Here is a 19,127-nt window from a genome sequence, read left to right on the forward strand (position 1 = left end):
GCCTCAGGGAGGTGCTGGACAATGGGGGCAGAAGGACCACACTGTGTGGTTAACTAAGGGACAGCAGATACCCCCAGTTTCCAGTGTTTGAAAGAAGACCTGAGCTGTCACCTTGTGCTCCAGGGAGACCAAGAGCCACACAAGGGCCCCAGACACAAAGCACTCGACGGGAACAATTCTGCTGGCACCTCACTCAGCCTCCAGGTCTCACAGAAACCAGTCCCTGTACTGTGGCTGGCAGGTGACACATCCATTGGCCTGGCAGAGGCTCAGGCAAGACCAGAGTCCCCATCCACTGCCCAGGATGACAGGAGTACATCCTGTGAACATCAGTCCTGGGTCAGTGTACCTCCCCAAGCCAAAGAGGGAACTGGAAATTCCCCAGTGGCCCCTCAGCAACCATCAGGTCTTCCCATGGCTCACAGCCTGGCACTCACCAGGACTTAGGCTCTCCGAAGTGCAGGTAGTTGATGCTGTAGAGGTCCATGTCCTCTGTGTGCCAGGCAAACGTGGTCTTCCACATGCCAAAGTACAAGTAGGGTGTATTCACGCCCTCAATGATGGTCCCGCATTCGCGCTCCACCATGTCTAGGATGGTCCTCAGATTGCCGATGTTCCACTGAGCCACGTCCTATGGACAAGGAGTGTGCAGTCATCAGAGTCCTTCCAGGACATGTGTGCCTGCCTGTACCCTGGCTGCATAGTCACCCGAGTTACAAAAGGATGACTGGGGTATGTCAGCATCACGGCCCTTCAGACAGGTCAAGGGGCCTAAGGTCACATTAGGGCTGCTTAGGCTCCGAACTCTTCACTCTCACCTGCCACCCCACCCTTCTTGGAACAGCGGTTACACATAACTGTCCACAAGCCAGCACAAGTCAGGGGACAACTACAACTTGGCAGTGACGTCCATGCCTCTAAGTAACACTGAAGGACAGTCTCCATGGGGAGTAATCCCTTCACAAGCATGTGAGCCCAAGCTCAAATGACAGCCCTTCCAGAACCTTGCATCAGACAAGCCCGGACAGCTTCAGATGGATGCAGGCAAATACGGATGGAGCCGTACATGTCAAATGCTGCGAGCTGGAGCTAAGGCACAGTGGGAGCTTCAGGTGCCTGCACCTAAGACTGCCCCTAAGAGAGCCACCAGGGTACATGCTGGGGTTTCAGCAGGGTGATCCTGGTGATGCCCAGTTCCATCAGGAGGACAGAGGCTACTGAGGTTACGACAGTGTGATAGCAACAGGCCAGCAGCTGGGAAGCAGACCAGGCCAGCAGGTCCACCTTTGATGCAGACCTCAGAGAAACCCTCATACACATGGACCTAGACAAGGCCCACAGGAGCCCAAGCAGGCCTCAGCCCACACATCTATTGCCTGGCAGATGGGGTCATGCTGTGTGGTCCCTCCACTGTAACTGTTTGTGGAGCTAGGTCTGTTTTCTGGTGTGATAGGCATGGTTGAGCAGCTCTGTGAGTACAGTAGAGTCCACTGAATCCTATGTGTCTAACTGCTGTGCCATGTGGCTTGTCATCACAGCTACTGAGAGGACTCACCATGAAGGTCCCTGACACCAAGCCTGGTGACCCCAGTTCAGAGACACAGAGAGGTCAGACACATGTGCCTACACACAAAAAGAGCCAGGAACACTCACACCACACACAACTTATAAAAACACAAAAACCACCAGGGACGGGGCTCAGTGGGAGGCCCCAGTACCCATGCAGAAAGCTGTATGTGACGTTACACACCCATAATCCCAGCCCTGGGCAAACAGGGGGAAGGCCTCTCAGCTTGCTGGCCAGCTAGTCTAGCCTAATGAGTGATGTCTAGGTTCAGTGAGATGCTCCCAGCCAACAAGGTAGGTCAAATGACTAGGGAGACAGCTCAACACTTAAGAGACTTAAGAGTCTGGCTGCTCTCCCAGAAGCTTAGTTCCTAGAACCAGAAGTACTCCAGCTCCGGGGAGCTCAACATGCATGCATACAGGCAAAACACTCTTACACACAGAATACCAGAAGTACTCCAGCTCCGGGGAGCTCAACATGCATGCATACAGGCAAAACACTCTTACACACAGAATACCAGAAGTACTCCAGCTCCGGGGAGCTCAACATGCATGCATACAGGCAAAACACTCTTACACACAGAATACCAGAAGTACTCCAGCTCCGGGGAGCTCAACATGCATGCATACAGGCAAAACACTCTTACACACAGAATACCAGAAGTACTCCAGCTCCGGGGAGCTCAACATGCATGCATACAGGCAAAACACTCTTACACACAGAATGAAAAAAGCAGCTGGGCGTGGTGGCACACGCCTTTAATCTCAGCATTTGGGAGGCAGAGGCAGAGGCAGGCGAATTTCTGAGTTTGAGGCCAGCCTGGTCTACAGAGTGAGTTCCAGGACAGCCAGAGCTATACAGAGAAACCCTGTCTCAAAAAACAAAAACAAAAACAAAACAAAAAAAAGCAAGTTAATACATTTTAAAAACCCAACAATAAAAACACAGTAGGGCAGGTAACCCAACTACTCAGGGTAGAGCCTGGAGGTAGGCATATCTTCTGGAGGTTGAGGCAAGCTTGCCTACACAATGAGACCCTGTCCCCACTACAAGAAACCCAAAGTAGACAGGGCTTGGATCTGAGAAACACAGATGAGATTATCTGCTGGTCTCCTATGTGCACATGTGTGCATGTGCGCGCACACACACACACTGTCGACCAAGAGAACCTTCCAACAGCATACAGTGAAGTGCCAGAGCAGACTCAGCTCTGTCCTGGGCAGTGGGGCTGTAGCCGAGCCGGGACAGGCTGGGATCCTGTTACAGCTCCCAGCCGTGGGCTCCCAGCTCCACACCTCAGCAGGCACCACCACCACAGAGATGGTTCAGGCTGTGGCCTCCTATGCAGCATGCCACCCTGGGCCAGAAGACAGCACAGCCCTGCCAAGTAGTGAATAGGAACACAGAAGTGAGAGCCACTGGAGTTGGGGTGGCCCTGAGAAGAAAGGTACAGCCACTTTCCTCCCATCCCCATGAGTCCACATGGTGGCCAGGTAGAGCAGGCACTTCTGGGCACTTACATCGTCGTACAGGGAGCCACTGATGTCAGCTCCATAGATGGGTGAGACAAAGGTCAGGTTCTTCCAGTACTTGCGCTCCAAGTCATCGAAGTCCTGATGGCGTGGGGTACAGTACCTGGAAACAGTGCAGTGGTTCGGGTTAGGTTCTGAGCAGTGTAATACCCTCTAAGCAGCCTCAGAACCCAACTCCAGAAACAAGGCTAGATGTACAAGGAGGGGCATAGAGCTTTGGGAACCAGGGGCAGCTGGAGCTGAGAGCATGGGGACCATGTGGCTGTGCATGCTGTGACTGTAAGCCACAAGATGCATGGAAGCAGGAAGAGGTTTCCAGGAAGCATGGGGGGACCTCCCCTGAAGGGCCACCTTCAGGCCACATACTGGGATGAGGGAAGCCCCCTAGGGACAGAGACAGGGACAAGGTAAGGGTCAAGCTGGGCCTCCAGAAAGTGAGAAGCCTGAGCAGCTGAGAGACTGCCCTCACCCACATACTTCTCACTATTGGCTAGGCGGCGGTACTCCCCCACGGTCATGGCCTTCTTCTGGATGTTGTACTGCGTGAAAAGCCCCGACTGGCCCGTCACCACCTGCTGAATAGGCGCTGGGATGACCACATCGTCGATGTCATCATACGTCTGCCGTGGCTTCCACTCTTTGGGTGGAATGATCTGCGGGGCCAAGAAGGGTGTGGGTGATAGAGCTCCCAAGGGTAGGGGATCCCAGGTCCCCAATTATTTAAGTGCCCCAGGCTAGTGCTGCCGTACAGGCACCACACAACCATGACATGACAGCTGTGACAAACAAGGTGGCAGTTGGGTCCCACTGCAGCAGGCACACACACATACACACTCATGCATACACACACTCACACTCACACATATACATATACACACACACATACATGCTCACATTCTTACATAGATACCCACACATAAACACACAGACTCAGATTCTTACACTCACACACATATTCTTACACAGAAACACCATACACATACATATACACATTCTTACACAGATAGCCACCCACACATTCACATTCTTATAGACATGCATGCATACACATGCACAAATACACCATAGCACGCACACACGTACACACATGTACATACACACACCAGTCAAGGATACATATACACATTCTTACATAGATAGCCACCCACACATTCACATTCTTATAGACATGCATGCATACACATGCTCAAATACACCATAGCGCACACACACGTACACACACACGTACACACACACACACACCAGTCAAGGCTGATGAGCCTATCCCCTTGGCTCAGACATGGCTCGGTTCATACGGCAGAGCGTGGGCCACAGATGCTTGTGGTGTCTGTCCATCTGCCCTTAGAAGATAGGAAGAGGTGTGTGCTCATGCTGTGCTGTGTGTGCCCAGGGCTCAGATGAAGTCAGCCTCCCCAGCATTCTCTCCCATGGATTAACATAGGTCCACAGGTTACAGGGAACCTGAGCCACAACTTAGTATGACAGCTCCATTCAGACAGGCAGGCAAAACAGTGGAATTCAAAGTTTAGGCAGAGCCGCAGGGCCCCAAGAACAAGGTACTTAACCTCTGCCACTTAATCGATAATTAAAGGTGTCTCCTGGCACCACCACCCCTACGCATCAGGTCCCCTTCCAATCCTAGCCCTCCAAAAGCTTTGTCCCTCATAGCAGCAGGTTCTGTGTCCCACCCAGGCTAGGCCACTCCCTAGAGTCAGGAACACAACATGTGCCCTGATTTGGTCTAGGAAACCCCACAAAACCAGTGTCTGCCTCCATGTTTTAGAAGGTCGGAGAAGCAGTGCCACAGTGTCTGGACACAAAGGAGCTTGGGAGTGGCATGACGCACCTTGGCCAGGCCAGCACGGTGGGCACCCTGTGACTCAATGTACGCCACATATCTGTTGAAGTCCCTGAATTCATCCATGGTGGGGCGGAAGGTCATGATCTTACAACTGGGGTTCTGGGCGCTGTGGTCCTCGGACCCCATGGTTGCAGCAAAGTGGAGCTACACCTGTGAGGAGATAAGAGCAGTCAGCATAGCCCTGCCATCACCACCTCCATGCCTCCCTTGGAGGCAACAAAATACCCACAGCTCCTGAGGGCAACAGCAGGCAGCCGTGCCAGGCCAGCAAACCACAAAGTCCCATCACTCCCACCAGTCAAGAGCCAAGGTGACACCAGTTGAGTAAACACATAGGAACCCTCCTTCCAAAGCTGACGGGGTCCCAGAAGCCGTGTATTTTCCAATCAGAGGCCCCTGGAGCCCAGCACTGTTCTCAGCAAGGACCTTCCCATGTGGACCTTGTAGCCTTAGGTCACCACGTCCACCCAGGAGCCCTGTGCACATGTGAGAGCACACTGGGCTTGCACAGAGGGCTCCACTTGTGCACAGGAGCCAACAGTTTGAAGCCTGGACTCCATCAGCTATTCTTGGAGCCCTGGATCAGGAGGGCAAATCCAACTTGTCTGAGCCAGCCCAAGCCACAGCCAACATCAACTTACCTGTGCTGGCCTCCTACTTGCCCCTTGTAAAGGGATCTTCTCAGCCAGGTGCCTTCTCCTCACTGGGCAAGCATATGGCCTGCAGCCCAGGGTCCAGAAAGGGTTGTGGAGTCCCATCCTTCTAGAGAACACCCCCACACACACACCCCGGCCCCCACGCACACACACAAAAGCCCCAAAGTGGAAGTAGAGAATAGCTCCTATGCACTTCCCAAAGTGTCCACCAAGTGGCAGCACATGCCCATAAATGGAGTACAGGGCTTGATTATAGCCGTGAGCTAGGCTACCAGTTGGTGTCTGGGCACCCAAAGGCTACAGTCCTTCTGGGCTCTGGAGAGGAATAAGGCTGCATGCATCACCTGGGTGTCCTGAGGGTCTACTAGATATAGCCCTCAGAGCTCACAGGTGCACAGGGTTTACAGAGGGGGACTGCCAGACATTGTCCTCCAGTACACAAGGGGAAGGCCCTAACCACATAACTAGAAGCTATCCTGCTAGACATCTGACCCCACCAGCAGCTCTCAGGACTGCCACTGCTCCCCCCCACACACACACTAATTGCTGCGCCCACCTGCCACCTCCTAGATGTAGAGAGTGAGAGCTAGGGAAGGATGATGTAGAAGGTACATCATCTCCTCAGGGGTCCCAACAGCCCAGACATCAGCAGCCTCAGTGTTAGAATGGGCAGGTGGGAGGCACATGGAAGGGCGCAGGACCACTAACTCCTCTCACTCTGACCATGGCCCTCCTCCGTTGCCTCACAGGCCACACGAAATGGTGGAGCAGAGTTTCTTCTATGAGCCGAGTCCTGTGCCAGAGAGCTGTTCCAGAGTCGGACCACTGGGAACCAATGACCTGTCTCTCTGCCTCGTGGGATAAGGGTGCCTGCACCCACCATTTCCCTTTCACACAGGTTCTCTCCTTCATGATGACTTTGGTCTCCCACATGCCTGCCTGTCTCTTACTCAAGTCCAGAATGGTTAGGGAAAGGCCCAGGCTGCCACCAGGGTGCTGTGTGGGCACCTGTGATGGAGATGAGACCTGAGAGCTGTGTCCCATCAAGGGGGCACTTCAGCCCCCACACTGGGTGCTAGTGATAGTGAGGCACAGACAGAGCACTACAGCGGTACACAGAATGCAGCTAACCTCCTGCTGGCCACATGAAGGCTCACCAGAAAGAGGGCTAGGACATAGCAGGCAGCACTGCCCAAACATGCAGAGGTTGGAAGGCAACCTGCAGTTGTCAGCTCTCTCCTTCCCCAAGTGTGACCCAGGATTAAACCTCGGAGTTGTCATGCTTGGCAGCAGGTGACTTTACCTGACGAGGGCTTGGGATCTTGAAGGTCCCAGCTGCAGAGAATGAGGCCCACACTGACCCTCTGGCTATCCTGAGAGGAATAGCAGAGGTGTGACCAGGACGAGTAGAGACTCCCTACGAGTAGTCACTCCCTCCAGAAGAAAAGGACCCTTGGGATGGGAGGAGGGGGTCAGCCAGAGCTCTCTGGGGCGTGCATCACAAGGGATCCAGGGAGATGAGGTTCAAGTCCTATGAGAAGCTGGACAAGCTGGCAGGTGCAGTGCCCCAGGTCCCCAGGAGTGCCAGGCAGGCCAGGTACTTTCCACCACAGATGCACCATGAACTTGGGCACCGTCTGAGAATCTCCATCTGTCTATAGCAACTAGTTACAGCTGCCACTGACATGGGGTACACAAAAGCCCCCAGGACACAGGAGTGCCCATTATCTGCTATGGGCCCACCACAATGGATTCTAGGTGCTGCTCACCTTGAGGCCCTGGGCTAGGCAGGGCTAGTAGCCTCCTACCCAGTCTCAGATTATGTGTGCTGGGCGCTGAGGGAAGAGGGCAGCCAGCCACCACCTGCTAGCCAGCAAACAGGAAACTCACTGGCTCCACTTAGTGGCAACTACTCCTTACTGCCCACAGGGAAAGTGCCCTGCCCTCCTCCTGCCTGTTAAAACAGGGACTGAAAGGAAGGTTGTCCAATAAGACCTACCCAACCCTGCTCCTACTGTCCAGAGACATGTGTCAAGACCAGAACTTTCAGGCCAGGCTGAGTGGCTGGTGGCCTGCCCCAGGCTGTAGCACAGGGTCTGCACACAAAGAGCCTCTGCAATGGCTGCTTCTTCAGTGGGACACTGTGTGGCCAGGCTATGTCATGTCACCTGCACCCCATTGCCTACACATACACAAGCCCTAGGACAAAGCCTCCCGGAGGGAAGACTATGGGCATGTAGGCTGGGCTCCAAGGGCCTGAGAAGGCAGGGGGATAGCATTTGGGCTGAGCCCTTTGACGCACAGAGCAATCAGGCACCATGAGGCCAGGACAGCACAGGTGCCACACCCTAGGCAATACCCTCAGGAAACAGAACCAGGAGCCTGACAGGCCCCTCAGTAGTGCCACTACAGGTGTCAGTCCTCCTGGTGTCCCAACCTCCCCTACTCCTGAAGGTCCCTCCCCCTGGAGGTCTGATACCTCAAACTCCCTGGTGACTCCCAGTTGACCATGGGCTTGGGCCACCATCTTGAGAGACCCCATGACTCAAGCTCAGTCTCCAGCATGGAGGTAGCTACATCTCCCTGCGCCAGTTCCAGGGTGTGGCTGGCCCATGTTGGGGTTCCTGGACAGGTCTTGGCTGCACAATTTGCCCCTAGAATGCCGACGGCTGCACTCCTCTTACTCCCCTAGCTGTGTGCCAGTTGAGTGTGACCCCTGAGCACAAGAAGCCTGCATGCAGTGACAGAAGCACCTCTCAGTCCTCTGCATGCATCCTTCCTGGCAACCCTGCCCTCTTTTTCTTTATCTGGGTGAACAGCAGGGGTGGGATGGAGCAAGAAGGGCTGGCAGAAAGAATAAGCTCTGAGGGCCTTGTGTGGTCAGCTGGACTGCAGGAAGGTGGGCTGGCACAGAGGCCAAGGCCAGCTATGAGCCTGGGGCTATGGCTGGTAAGTTTGGAACTTTGTTATTTAACTCAGGAGATGGCAAGGTCACAGGGGCAAGTGGGCAGTGGGCTTGGCACAGCACTAGGAGTAGACAGGCCAGACAGACCAAGTGTTCCCAGAAGTTGGCTGTCAGTGCTCCCAGGAGCCGGCTGTCGGGGAACTGCAAGGGCCTGCCATGCTTACAGAAGGCACATGGGACATTCGTCTAGTTTTGTGTGTGTTTTTTTCTTTTTCTTTCTTTCTTTTTTTTTTTTTTTTTAGATTTATTTATGTGTATGAGCACGCTGTCACTGAAACAGAAGAAAGCATCAGACCCTATAACAGATGGTTGTGAGCCACCATGTAGTTGCTGGGAGCTGAACTCACAACCTCTGGAAGAGCAATCAGTGTTCTTAACCCCTGAGCCATCTCTCTAGCCCCCACCCCCACCCCCATCCTATCTGTTTAAGGGAGAACTAAAAGATGCCATCTTAAGTCACACCAACACAGGAACAAGGGCCATGACCTGTGACATCACACAGGACCACTCCTCAGAGACAGCTCAGCTGCATCCATCTGTGTGCAGGCACAGAGTGGGTGTCTGGAAGGCACTTGGGAGGCTGAGGTGAAAGGCACTCAAGGCTGTGGAGCGAGAGACAGGATGGATTCAAGTGGAAGTCTGACATGTGTTCTTTTTTTTTTTTTTTTTTTTTTTTAAAGATTTATTTATTATATATAAGTACACTGTAGCTGTCTTCAGACACTCCAGAAGAGGGCGCCAGATCTCGTTGTGGATGGTTGTGAGCCACCATGTGGTTGCTGGGATTTGAACTCTGGACCTTCGGAAGAGCAGTCGGGTGCTCTTACCCACTGAGCCATCTCACCAGCCCCTGACATGTGTTCTGAATAAGCTGTGGTGCAGGGCAGGCAGGACAGAGCTGCTACCAACTGTCACAGCACAGGTCGAAGCCTCTGAGACTACAAGAAGCAACTCCTTGGACACACTGCTCCAGGAGCTTCTGAGCTCCAAAGGCCTAGCATGGCCACAGCAACTCTGATAAAGAAAAGCACTCGATTGGGGGCTTGCTTACAGTTTCAGAGACTTGTGCATTACTATCATGGTGGGAGCAGAGTGGCACTGAGGCAGTAGCTGAGAGCTTTACATCCTGATCCACAGACTGCAGGTAGAGAGACTGAGATTGATATAGGCCTTAGAAACCTCCGAGCCCACCCCAGTGGCAAACCTTCAGCAAGTCCATACCTCCTAATCCCACCTATGCAAATATATGAACCTATAGGGGCCATTCTTATTCAAATACCAAAGCCCCTGCCACCATAAACCAGAAAGTTCAATGCAAGTCCATGGCATGATTTCATGCTGCACACAGTAAGTAGCCAAACCAGAAACCAGGTAGATAATGGATAAGTATGACCCAACCACACACTGGATTACCACGCAGCCCTGAACGAGCGTGAGACTCAGGCACCCACACTGTGGAGGGACCTGATGGATGATCTGATGATCAGCTTAAGTGAGAGACCCAGGAAAAAAACTACTTGTGCTGGCTAATTTAATGTCAAGTTGACACAAGCTAGGGTCATCTGAGAGAGCCTCAATTAAGGAAATACTTCTGGCAGGGGGGAGAGTATGGGGGACTTTTGGGATAGCATTGGAAATGTAATTGAGGAAAATACCTAATAAAATATATATAAAAAAAAAAAAAAAAACAAAGAAAAAGAAAATACTTCTGGAGGAGTTGGAGAAGGGACTGAAGGAGTTGAGGGGGGTTGCAGTCCCATGGAGGGAGCAACAGGGTCAACAGGCCAGACACCCGCCACCACCCCCCCACCTGGAGCTCCCAGGGACTGTACCACCAACCAAAGAGTACACATGGAGTGACCCATGGTGCTGGCCACACATGTGACAGAGAATGGCCTTTGTTGGACATCAGTGGGAGGAGTGGCCCTTGGGCCTGAGTGTGTTTAATGCCCCAGTGTAGGGGAATGCCAGGGCAGGAGGATGGGAGTGGGTGGGTGAGGAAGCACCCTCATAGAGGTGGGGGGGGGGGGGAATGGGAGAGGGGGTTTCCAAAGGGGAGACCTGGAAAGGGGAAAACATTTGAAATGTAAATAAAGAAAATATCCAGGGGCTGGTGAGATGGCTCAGTGGGTAAGAGCACCCGACTGCTCTTCCGAAGGTCCAGAGTTCAAATCCCAGCAACCACATGGTGGCTCACAACCATCCGCAACGAGATCCGGCGCCCTCTTCTGGAATGTCTGAAGACAGCTACAGTGAACTTACATATAATAAATAAATCTTTAAAAAAAAAAAAAAAGAAAATATCCAATAAAAAAAAGAGGAGGGGAGGGGAGGGGAGGGGAGGGGAGGGGAGGGGAGGGGAGGGGAGGGGAGGGGAGGGGAGGGGAGGGGAGGGGAGGGGAGGGGAGGGGAGGGGAGGGGAGGGGAGGGGAGGGGAGGGGAGGGGAGGGGAGGGGAGGGGAGGGGAGGAAAGAAATTGCCTCTTGCTTAGAGGTTAGGCGACATGCACATTAACCCCAGCACTTGGGAGACAGAGGCAGCCTTTCCTCCCCAGGTTGCTTTTGGTCATGATGTCTCATCATAGCAATAGAAGCTCTAATAAAACATCACTCAATGTGGGATCCATAACAGGAAATGTCCAAAACAAGCCACCCCATAAATGGGAAGTGGAACCGTGGGTGCTAGACGCAGGGGAGAGAGGTAACTAACTGCTCCTGGGATAATGGACAGCTCTGGAACTAGGCAGTGGCACTACTCTGTGAATATTCTGCAAACCACTGAGCTGTCGTCTACTCTTGCTGGTGGGCTGAGTGGATACTCCTGACAGAGAAGCCTGCAGGACCTGCTGAGCGAGCGAGCCCTGTGTGTCCAGAGGACCCTCCCTGCACACTGTGAATTCCTTAGTTTCCTTCTGGGAGCTGGGGAAGAACTCTTCTGTGGCGTTCCCGTAGCTGGGCAGTGGTGGTGCATGCCTTTAATCCCAGCACTTGGGAGGCAAAGGCAGGTGGATCTCTGAGTTCGAGACCAGCCTGGTCTACTGGTCTACAGAGTGAGTTCCAGGACAGCCAGAGCTATACGGAGAAACCCCGTCTCAAAAAACAAAAAAAAAAAAAAGGAACTCTTCCACTCCCTTCGAACTCATCCTGGCTCAGAAAACCTTGTTTGAGGGCAAAGGCGGCCTGGGGCACTAAGCTTGAAGGACAAAAACAGTTGTTTTAGGAGGTTAAGACACAATGACTTCCAAGCCAGAGCCACCTGTCCACTGTCTCTCAGCCACCAGTGATCCACACTGCCTGCAAGGACAGTGGCTCTGGTTGTTTTGAGCCCAACAGGCAGTAATCTCTGCTTCAAGGCTCTATTGTGCCAGCTTGAGTTAATAAAGCTCAATGCAGACAGGGAGTCCCACCTAAGATCATGAGGCAGGCCCTGCAGGTCAAGCCTTTTGAGCCATGGCTTCCCTGTCCACAGCAAGCGGAAAGGCCTCCCCCAGCTCCAATCTGCAATGACCTGGCCAGCTCAATGGCCTTGCAAAATCACCTTGCTGGGAATCATCCCTGAACCAGGGAGGCCGCAATGAACCCACATGGCAGTGGCATCTGTCTCCATGGCTCAGAGGTAACATGAAGCCCAACTCGAAACCCCAGATATTTATCTACAACTTGATAACCCCATCTGGGCCTTTCTCAGCCCTGCACCTTCCTGGGGAACCCCGAGCCACTGCAGATGCCCCTGCTAAATTAGCCCTATCCAAGCTGCACAGCGGTGTAGTGGTCATGCCCAAATTCGCACACAAGGCCCAGGACTGTGTCCCTACCCCAGACACAAAGGAACACACCTGGCTTCCTGAAGGCAGAGGGACCTGCTGTGTGAGAGGGTGACTGGTGCCTTTCAAGGGGAGCACGGGTGGACACAACATCTCACACTGGGCGGGGACTCTGATGGCCACCACAGACACATGGTGAGCACTGGAGAGTTCATTAACATGATTCACACTTCACAGAGAGGCTGGGGTGTGGCTTGGTGCTAAGCATGGACCAGCATACACAAGGCCCTGGGTTCACCCTTGGAAACACCACCCCACAAACAGGCTCTCTTTCTGTGGATTCTGTTTTTAAAGGACTTTTAAGTTATATATGTGCTTGTGTGTGCACATGTCTGTGTGTGTACATGTGAGAAGCAGCAGCACCCTGCAAGGTGCAGATGAAAGCTATGTGTGCTTGTGAGTACAGGGCTCTGCAGACGCCAGCATTTTTGATCGTGAACCCTTGACAAGGGTGCTGGTCCTCTAGAAGAGCAGCCACTGCTCTTAAGCACCAAACCATCTCTCCAGCACTCAGGCCAGCCAACCTGTCTCCCTGCGCCTGGCCACTTACCTGAGGGTTCCAGAAGATTCCAAGGGGCTGAAGTGGCCAGATGACCCAGGCTCAAGGAAGCAGGCAGGATGCTTCCTGTCAGGCACCTCCAGCAGTAGCAGTGTCCTGCCTACAAGGTGCAGATGAGAGCTTGTGACTAAGCTACATGGCTGCAGCCCCTGCCTGTCCAACCAGGCACAGTCCTTGCCCTACCATTGTTCAAGCAGGCTGTCCCCAGCTCTCTGCTGCCCCACTGTGAGCTAGCATAGTGAGAGCTGGGAGCAGTCAAGTAACAATAGAGAAGCCGCAGACAGCTACTGATTTTCAAGTTTAGCCAAGTGTAATAGCACATGCCTGTACCCCAGCACTCAGGAAGTGAAGAAGGAGGGCAGGAACTTGAGGCCAGCGTCAGCTACACACCAAGTCTGAGGCATACCTGTGCTACATATGACACACTGCAAGTCTCAGCTACACACCAAGTCTGGGGTCAGCCTGGGCTACACCTGGCCTCAAAGAGCACAAAGTGCCTGGCTCCTTTCAAAGCCCCTGACCTTTAGAGTTAGGTCAGTGTAGTCCCCACCAGTGAGCCACCAATTAGTGCACAGGGACTCAAATGCTCAAGGCTTGGTGACAAGAAGTGCACTGTGGCACTAGGACTTTGTGACTGGAGCCTGTGGCTGAGGTTACCAATCTGCAACCTTTATGGCCCCACCTATGCCTTTTGTCCCAACTGTCCTGGGCTCTAGCTTCCTTTGTCACTGCTCAGATGCTCAGCCTTGCCCAACTTGGCCAGTGCCTGAGGAAAGCTCTTCTCCCATACACTTCCTAAATAGTGACAGGCTAACAACCCTCCCAGCACCCAAGACCCTACCACACCACACCCCACTGTCACCATGACTTCAGAATCCCCTGGGCTAGTCTTCCCAGGCCCAGCACCAGCAAGAGCCCCATTCTCTCCCCCTCCTCCTCTGCTGTCTGGAGACTGCCCCGTCCCTGTGGCTCTTGACCTTGTCCCTGCTGTCCCCCACTCTGCTTCTAGGCAGGCCCAGCACCAGCTCACAACTTTCTCTCTGAAAGAACAGAGAATCCAACAAAGGAGCTGAAGAGATGGCTCAGTGGGTGAGAGTGCTTGCTGCACAGAACTTGAGTCCAAATCCCAGCACCCAGCTAAAGGGCAGCACTGAGCTGCCAGCAGGGGTAAGGGAGTGTGGGTACGGGGAGTGGAGGTAAGGGTGTTTATAGAGACAGGAGCTTGCTGACCACCAGTCCAGCAAAAAAATGATATCAAACAGCTCAGGATGGGAAAATTCCAAGAACTGAACAAGAATGGGTGGGAGGTAGCTGGGGCAGCCATGGGTTCCAGCCCCAGCACCTCCAGCAATAAGAGACCTGGTCCTGCCAGGCGTGGTGGTGCCCACCTTTAATCCCAGCACCTGGGAGGCAGAGGCAGGCGGATTTCTGAGTTCGAGGCCAGCCTGGTCTACAGAGTGAGTTCTAGGACAGTCAGGGCTACAGAGAAACCCTGTCTCGAAAAACCAAAAAAAACAAAAAGCAAAAAAGAGGGAGGGAGGGAGGGAGGGAGGGAGGGAGGGAGAGAGGGAGAGAGAGAGAGAGAGAGAGAGAGAGAGAGAGACTGGTCCTGGTTAAGCAAGAGCTACCATGCAAGAGCTACCAGAATTGAGATTTCTGAATAGACCCACACTAAAGATCTGTGCTAAGGCTAGACCCATTAATGGGGAGAGTGGGTTTTGTTCAAGAAAAGTTTCTGCAATCTACATGGCTGGATGAATGAATTTAGACCCTCAGACCACACACAAAAACAATTCTAAATCAGTCCAGAACAAATTTTAAAATCAACCATCAAACCCTAAAAATATTTGTGGCCTTGAATGTTTGTAGCTTTCAGACAAGGGGTAAGAGGTGACATATACTGGCCTCTGAACTCAAAGGCTCTCAGGAAATACCTGAGAGCCACAAGTCCAAGAAGACCAGAGTTCAGAAAAAAGTCTTCACCACTCAACAACAAGAAGACAAGAGACCGGGGACTGGCGAGATGGCTCAGCGGTTAAGAGCACTAACTGCTCTTCTGAAGGTCCTGAGTTCAAATCCCAGCAACCACATGATGGCTCACAACCATCTGTAATGAGATTGGATGCCCTCGTCTGGAGTGCCTGAAGACAGCTACAGTGTACTTACATATAATAAATAAATATTAAATAAAAAAAGACAAGAGACCAGTATCCAGCATACACAACAAGCTCACCGTTTGTCCTGGCTAGTTTCATGTCCACTCGACACAAGCTAGAGTCATCAGAGAGGAGGGAGCCTCAACTGAGAAAATGCCTCCATAAAATCTAACTGTAGATTTTAAGCCTGTAAGACATTTTCTTTTTTTTTTTTAAAGATTTATTTATTTATTATATGTAAGTACACTGTAGCTGTCTTCAGACACTCCAGAAGAGTCAGATCTCGTTACGGATGGTTGTGAGCCACCATGTGGTTGCTTGGATTTGAACTCTGGACCTTCGAAAAAGCAGTCGGGTGCTCTTACCCACTGAGCCATCTCACCAGCCCAAGACATTTTCTTAATTAGTGGTTGATGGAGGAGTGTCCAGCCCACTGTGGGTAGGGCCATCCCTGGGCTGGCAGTCTTGGGTTCTATCAGAAGCAGGCTGAACAAGCCATGGGGAGCAAGCCAGTAAACAGCACCCTCCATGGTCTCTACAGCAGCTCCTGTCTCCAGGTTCCTGCCCTATTCAAGTTCCTTCAGTAATAGACTACAATATGAAAGTATAAACCCAAAAAAACCCTTTCCTCCCCAATTTGCTTTGGTCTTGGTATTTCATCACAGTATTGAAACCCTAAGATACCACTCAACCACAAGAAAAGGGACCAGCATTCAGAACATAGAGCCCTTGACACTCAAACAAAGACAAGCCATGAAAAGTCAGGCAAGGGTCTGAGCAGACAGACACTTCCTCAGAGACATTTGAGGCCAAGAGAAGCAGGTGCTAGCATAGAACAGTGGAACAATCACACTGGAGATGGAGGAGCATGCTCTTGACCTGCACTGGGCATAGACTATCGTGGTTCTGAGAGCTGTAGAGAACAGCTGACAACTTGAGCAGACGGCCACTGCAGCATCACAGCTCTTGTACATCACAGGGCTCTTGTATAGCCCTGTTCTCCAAGCAAAATCCCAGCAGATTTGCAGCAGCAACTCTACCATAGCATGAAGGACTCCATCTACCAGGGTGTCCCAGGCTGGCCACCAAGGAGACCAAGGGGCCACAGAAAGCCACTGCCTCAGCAGGTAACAGCCTGTCTGGATGAGAGTCCACACTTCACACAATCCCCCCACTTCTCCCCAGCCCAAGTCCCCAAAATAGCAACCCAAGCAGGACACAGCTGCCACAAAAAGGGGTTCCCTGTGTTGCTGCAGATCCCTCTTGGCCCTAGATAGGTGCAGGAACAGGAAGCAGGGGCCAGAGCCAGGCTCTGTTCCCACAGTGAGCTCCCAGCAGATGTGTCTCTCCCCAGCATCTCTGGGGTGTCATTAGGGTCAGGCCACAGTCTTGGGGGCTCTCAGCTGAGCCTTGGCTGACATGATCACACAGGTATCAGGCAAGTGGCTCAAGGGGGAACTCTTCAGCCTTCCCGATACCAACTCTATCCAGACGGATCAAGACAGAGATGATCAGGGACAGGCCACACAGGCTTGCCAATATCCTCCAGTGTGTTGTGACAGGAAACTCAACCCAGTAGGGGGTATGGCAAGGAGACACAGAAGCTGGCATGATGGGAATGTTGTCAAGCAGAGGAACAAGGCAAGGCTGGCAGCAGGACCTTTGAACACACCATTACAACCAGTCATCTCTGGAGATGGACTTCAGATATGCCTAAAGACAACAGACAGTGAGGACACCCAGAGTCCCAAGTTCCCGGCTTGAAGTCAAAGGAAGATGGATGTGAGGCCAAAGTTTGTGACAACAGGGTAGCTGCAGATGGCAGAAACAGCCAGCCACTGCCTTCTGCCACAAGCAAGGCCCTGGCACAGGGGGATGCCCAGGAGCCTCTACAATCCCTAGGGGAACTCAAGAATGCCCCACCGGTACACCCACCACTTTCCAGAAGAACCATGTGTCCCCAGCCCTCCCCCTTCAATTCTGATGTTACTGTTGTAGTCCACCCCTAATAATCCCCTGCCACCTGGGAACAATGGGATCTGCACAGCCACAGAAGAGTGGTCCATAGGCCTGAGGGGACAGGTGACCAGGCATACCATGGACAAACATCTTAGTGGCGTGAATGACAGCCAGCTGCTGTGAGGAGGACATTTTAAATTACTTTGATTACATTTTCATTTGTTCATCTTGTATGTGAGTGCACATGCCATGACCCAGATGTGGCAGTCAGAGGACAACGTGTCACCACGTGGCCTGGCATGGCCGCAAGCTCCTTACCCACTAAGCCCTCTTACCAGCCTAGAACTGCTTTTCCTCTTGGAAGTCAATCATACTAGTCCCCCAGGACTTTGTCACAGAAATAGAAAGTGAAATATAAGAGGACCGACACATAGCTAAAGATGGCACATGCCTGCCATCCTTGTTCTCATGGGCGAAAGCAGGGGACTTAGGAGTTTAAGGCTACGAAGCCAGACTCTCTCAAAAAACAGCAAAAATCAAAATTTAAAACTGTCCGGCATGGTGGCACACATCTTTAATCCCAGCACTGAGGAGCAGACGCAGACAGAATTCTGTGAGTTTAAGCCCAGCATAGGCCAAGAGCAGGACAGGGCAGGGCTACACAGTGAGACCCTGTCTGAAAAACCCAGGAAGGAAGGAAGGAAGGAAGGAAGGAAGGAAGGAAGGAAGGAAGGAAGACTGAATTAAATACAAGTTGGAGAGCTAAGCACACCAGCTGCTCTTCTGTGGCACCCTCTGTCCCCAGCACCATGTCAGATGACTCCAACTCCAGGGACCTGACGCCCTCTCTGGCCTCCACAGGCACTGTACTCATACACATATAATTTAATTAAATGCTAACATTTAAAAACTATAAAATAAAATCAATAAAAGTTGGGAGCTGAGACAGTTCAACAGGTAAAGGTGCCTTGGGGTCCTACGTGGTGGGAAGGGAGACTGAGGGCTGAAACCTGTTCCCTGAGCTCCCACACATACTGAGGAAGACCACCCTCATACACACACAGAAGTACAGACATAACCAAACGCAACTTTTTTTTTGTTTTTTTGTTTTCTGTTTTTCCAGACAGGGTTTCTCTGTATAGCCCTGGCTGTCCTGGAACTCACTCTGTAGACCAGGCTGGCCTCGAACTCAGAAATCCGCCTGCCTCTGCTGGGATTAAAGGTGTGTGCCACCACCACCCAGCTAAAAACCAACTTCTTTAGGAAGTACAGAAAGAGGGCCTTACTCTGCTCAGGAAGTTGAAACTAGCCAAGGTCCCTGCAGCCCAGGGTGCAGACACTGTGACCAAGAGTAGCACACCCTGCTGGCGAGGCGGGGAATGGCATGTGGACCTAGGGCCTCAGAGGCCAAGAGAGGCCTTTGAAGCAGCTGACAAGGTGGAAGGGTCTCCTTCTAACATGTGGGGAACTGTAACAGCTGTGCTGCAAGGTAGCACTGCAGACACTGGGACACAGGCTGAGCAGAGGACACTGGCTGCACAGAGGCACAAGGGGCTGGCCTGTGGGCTCCAGGCCCAGAGCCTCTGACCGAGACTATGAGATACAGGGGCAGCAGGCAGGGCAGTGACATTCACACAATGCACCTTCTCAGCAGACCCAACACTGAACCTTGTTCACCTTCCATGTTCCAAAGACATCAGAAACTGAAACCAGTAGGACCCTGCTCAGACAGAAGAAGGAACAAAGAAAAGACTTTATTTCAAGTGAAAGCAGCATAGCCATGGCAAGGGACAGGACCACAGAACTTGTACAACAGCCTGAACCGTGCACCTAAGACAAACATGGAGGACGCTGTTCTTCTGGGGGCTCTCAGTGCAGACAGTGGATCTTACTGTCAGCAGAAGTTTGTCACAGGAGCTGAGAGGTCCAAGGGACACTGCATGGAACTGCAGGCCTTGGTGTAAACTCACAGTGCTGCTGCTGGGAAGAGGGTGGGAGGTGGTATGAGCAAGTAGGTGGACAAATGGATGGATGGATGGGAGGATGGAT

At 52.4% G+C, this 19,127-nt stretch overlaps 1 protein-coding gene across 6 annotated transcripts in view; it reads right to left on the reverse strand.

The window, feature by feature from the left end:
* Positions 1-19,127, reverse strand: part of Kdm4b (lysine demethylase 4B) — a 77,663-nt gene that overhangs the window by 46,368 nt on the left and 12,168 nt on the right. For 5 of the 6 annotated variants that reach the window (XM_029471259.2, XM_085833227.1, XM_029471258.2 and 2 more), the window contains exons 2-6: positions 12,955-13,063; positions 4,946-5,110; positions 3,577-3,752; positions 3,088-3,202; positions 438-631 (exon numbers count right to left, since the gene is read on the reverse strand). In XM_029471259.2, the coding sequence (XP_029327119.1) occupies positions 438-631; positions 3,088-3,202; positions 3,577-3,752; positions 4,946-5,086 (626 nt within the window). In that variant the 5' untranslated portion in view covers positions 5,087-5,110; positions 12,955-13,063. The remainder of the gene's footprint in view (positions 1-437; positions 632-3,087; positions 3,203-3,576; positions 3,753-4,945; positions 5,111-12,954; positions 13,064-19,127) is intronic. The other variant, XM_021186540.3, reaches the window with a different exon arrangement.

The sequence above is a fragment of the Mus caroli genome, unplaced genomic scaffold (genome assembly GCF_978045245.1).
Source record: "Mus caroli unplaced genomic scaffold, Mus_caroli_1 scaffold_18, whole genome shotgun sequence".
NCBI lineage: Eukaryota > Metazoa > Chordata > Mammalia > Rodentia > Muridae > Mus > Mus caroli.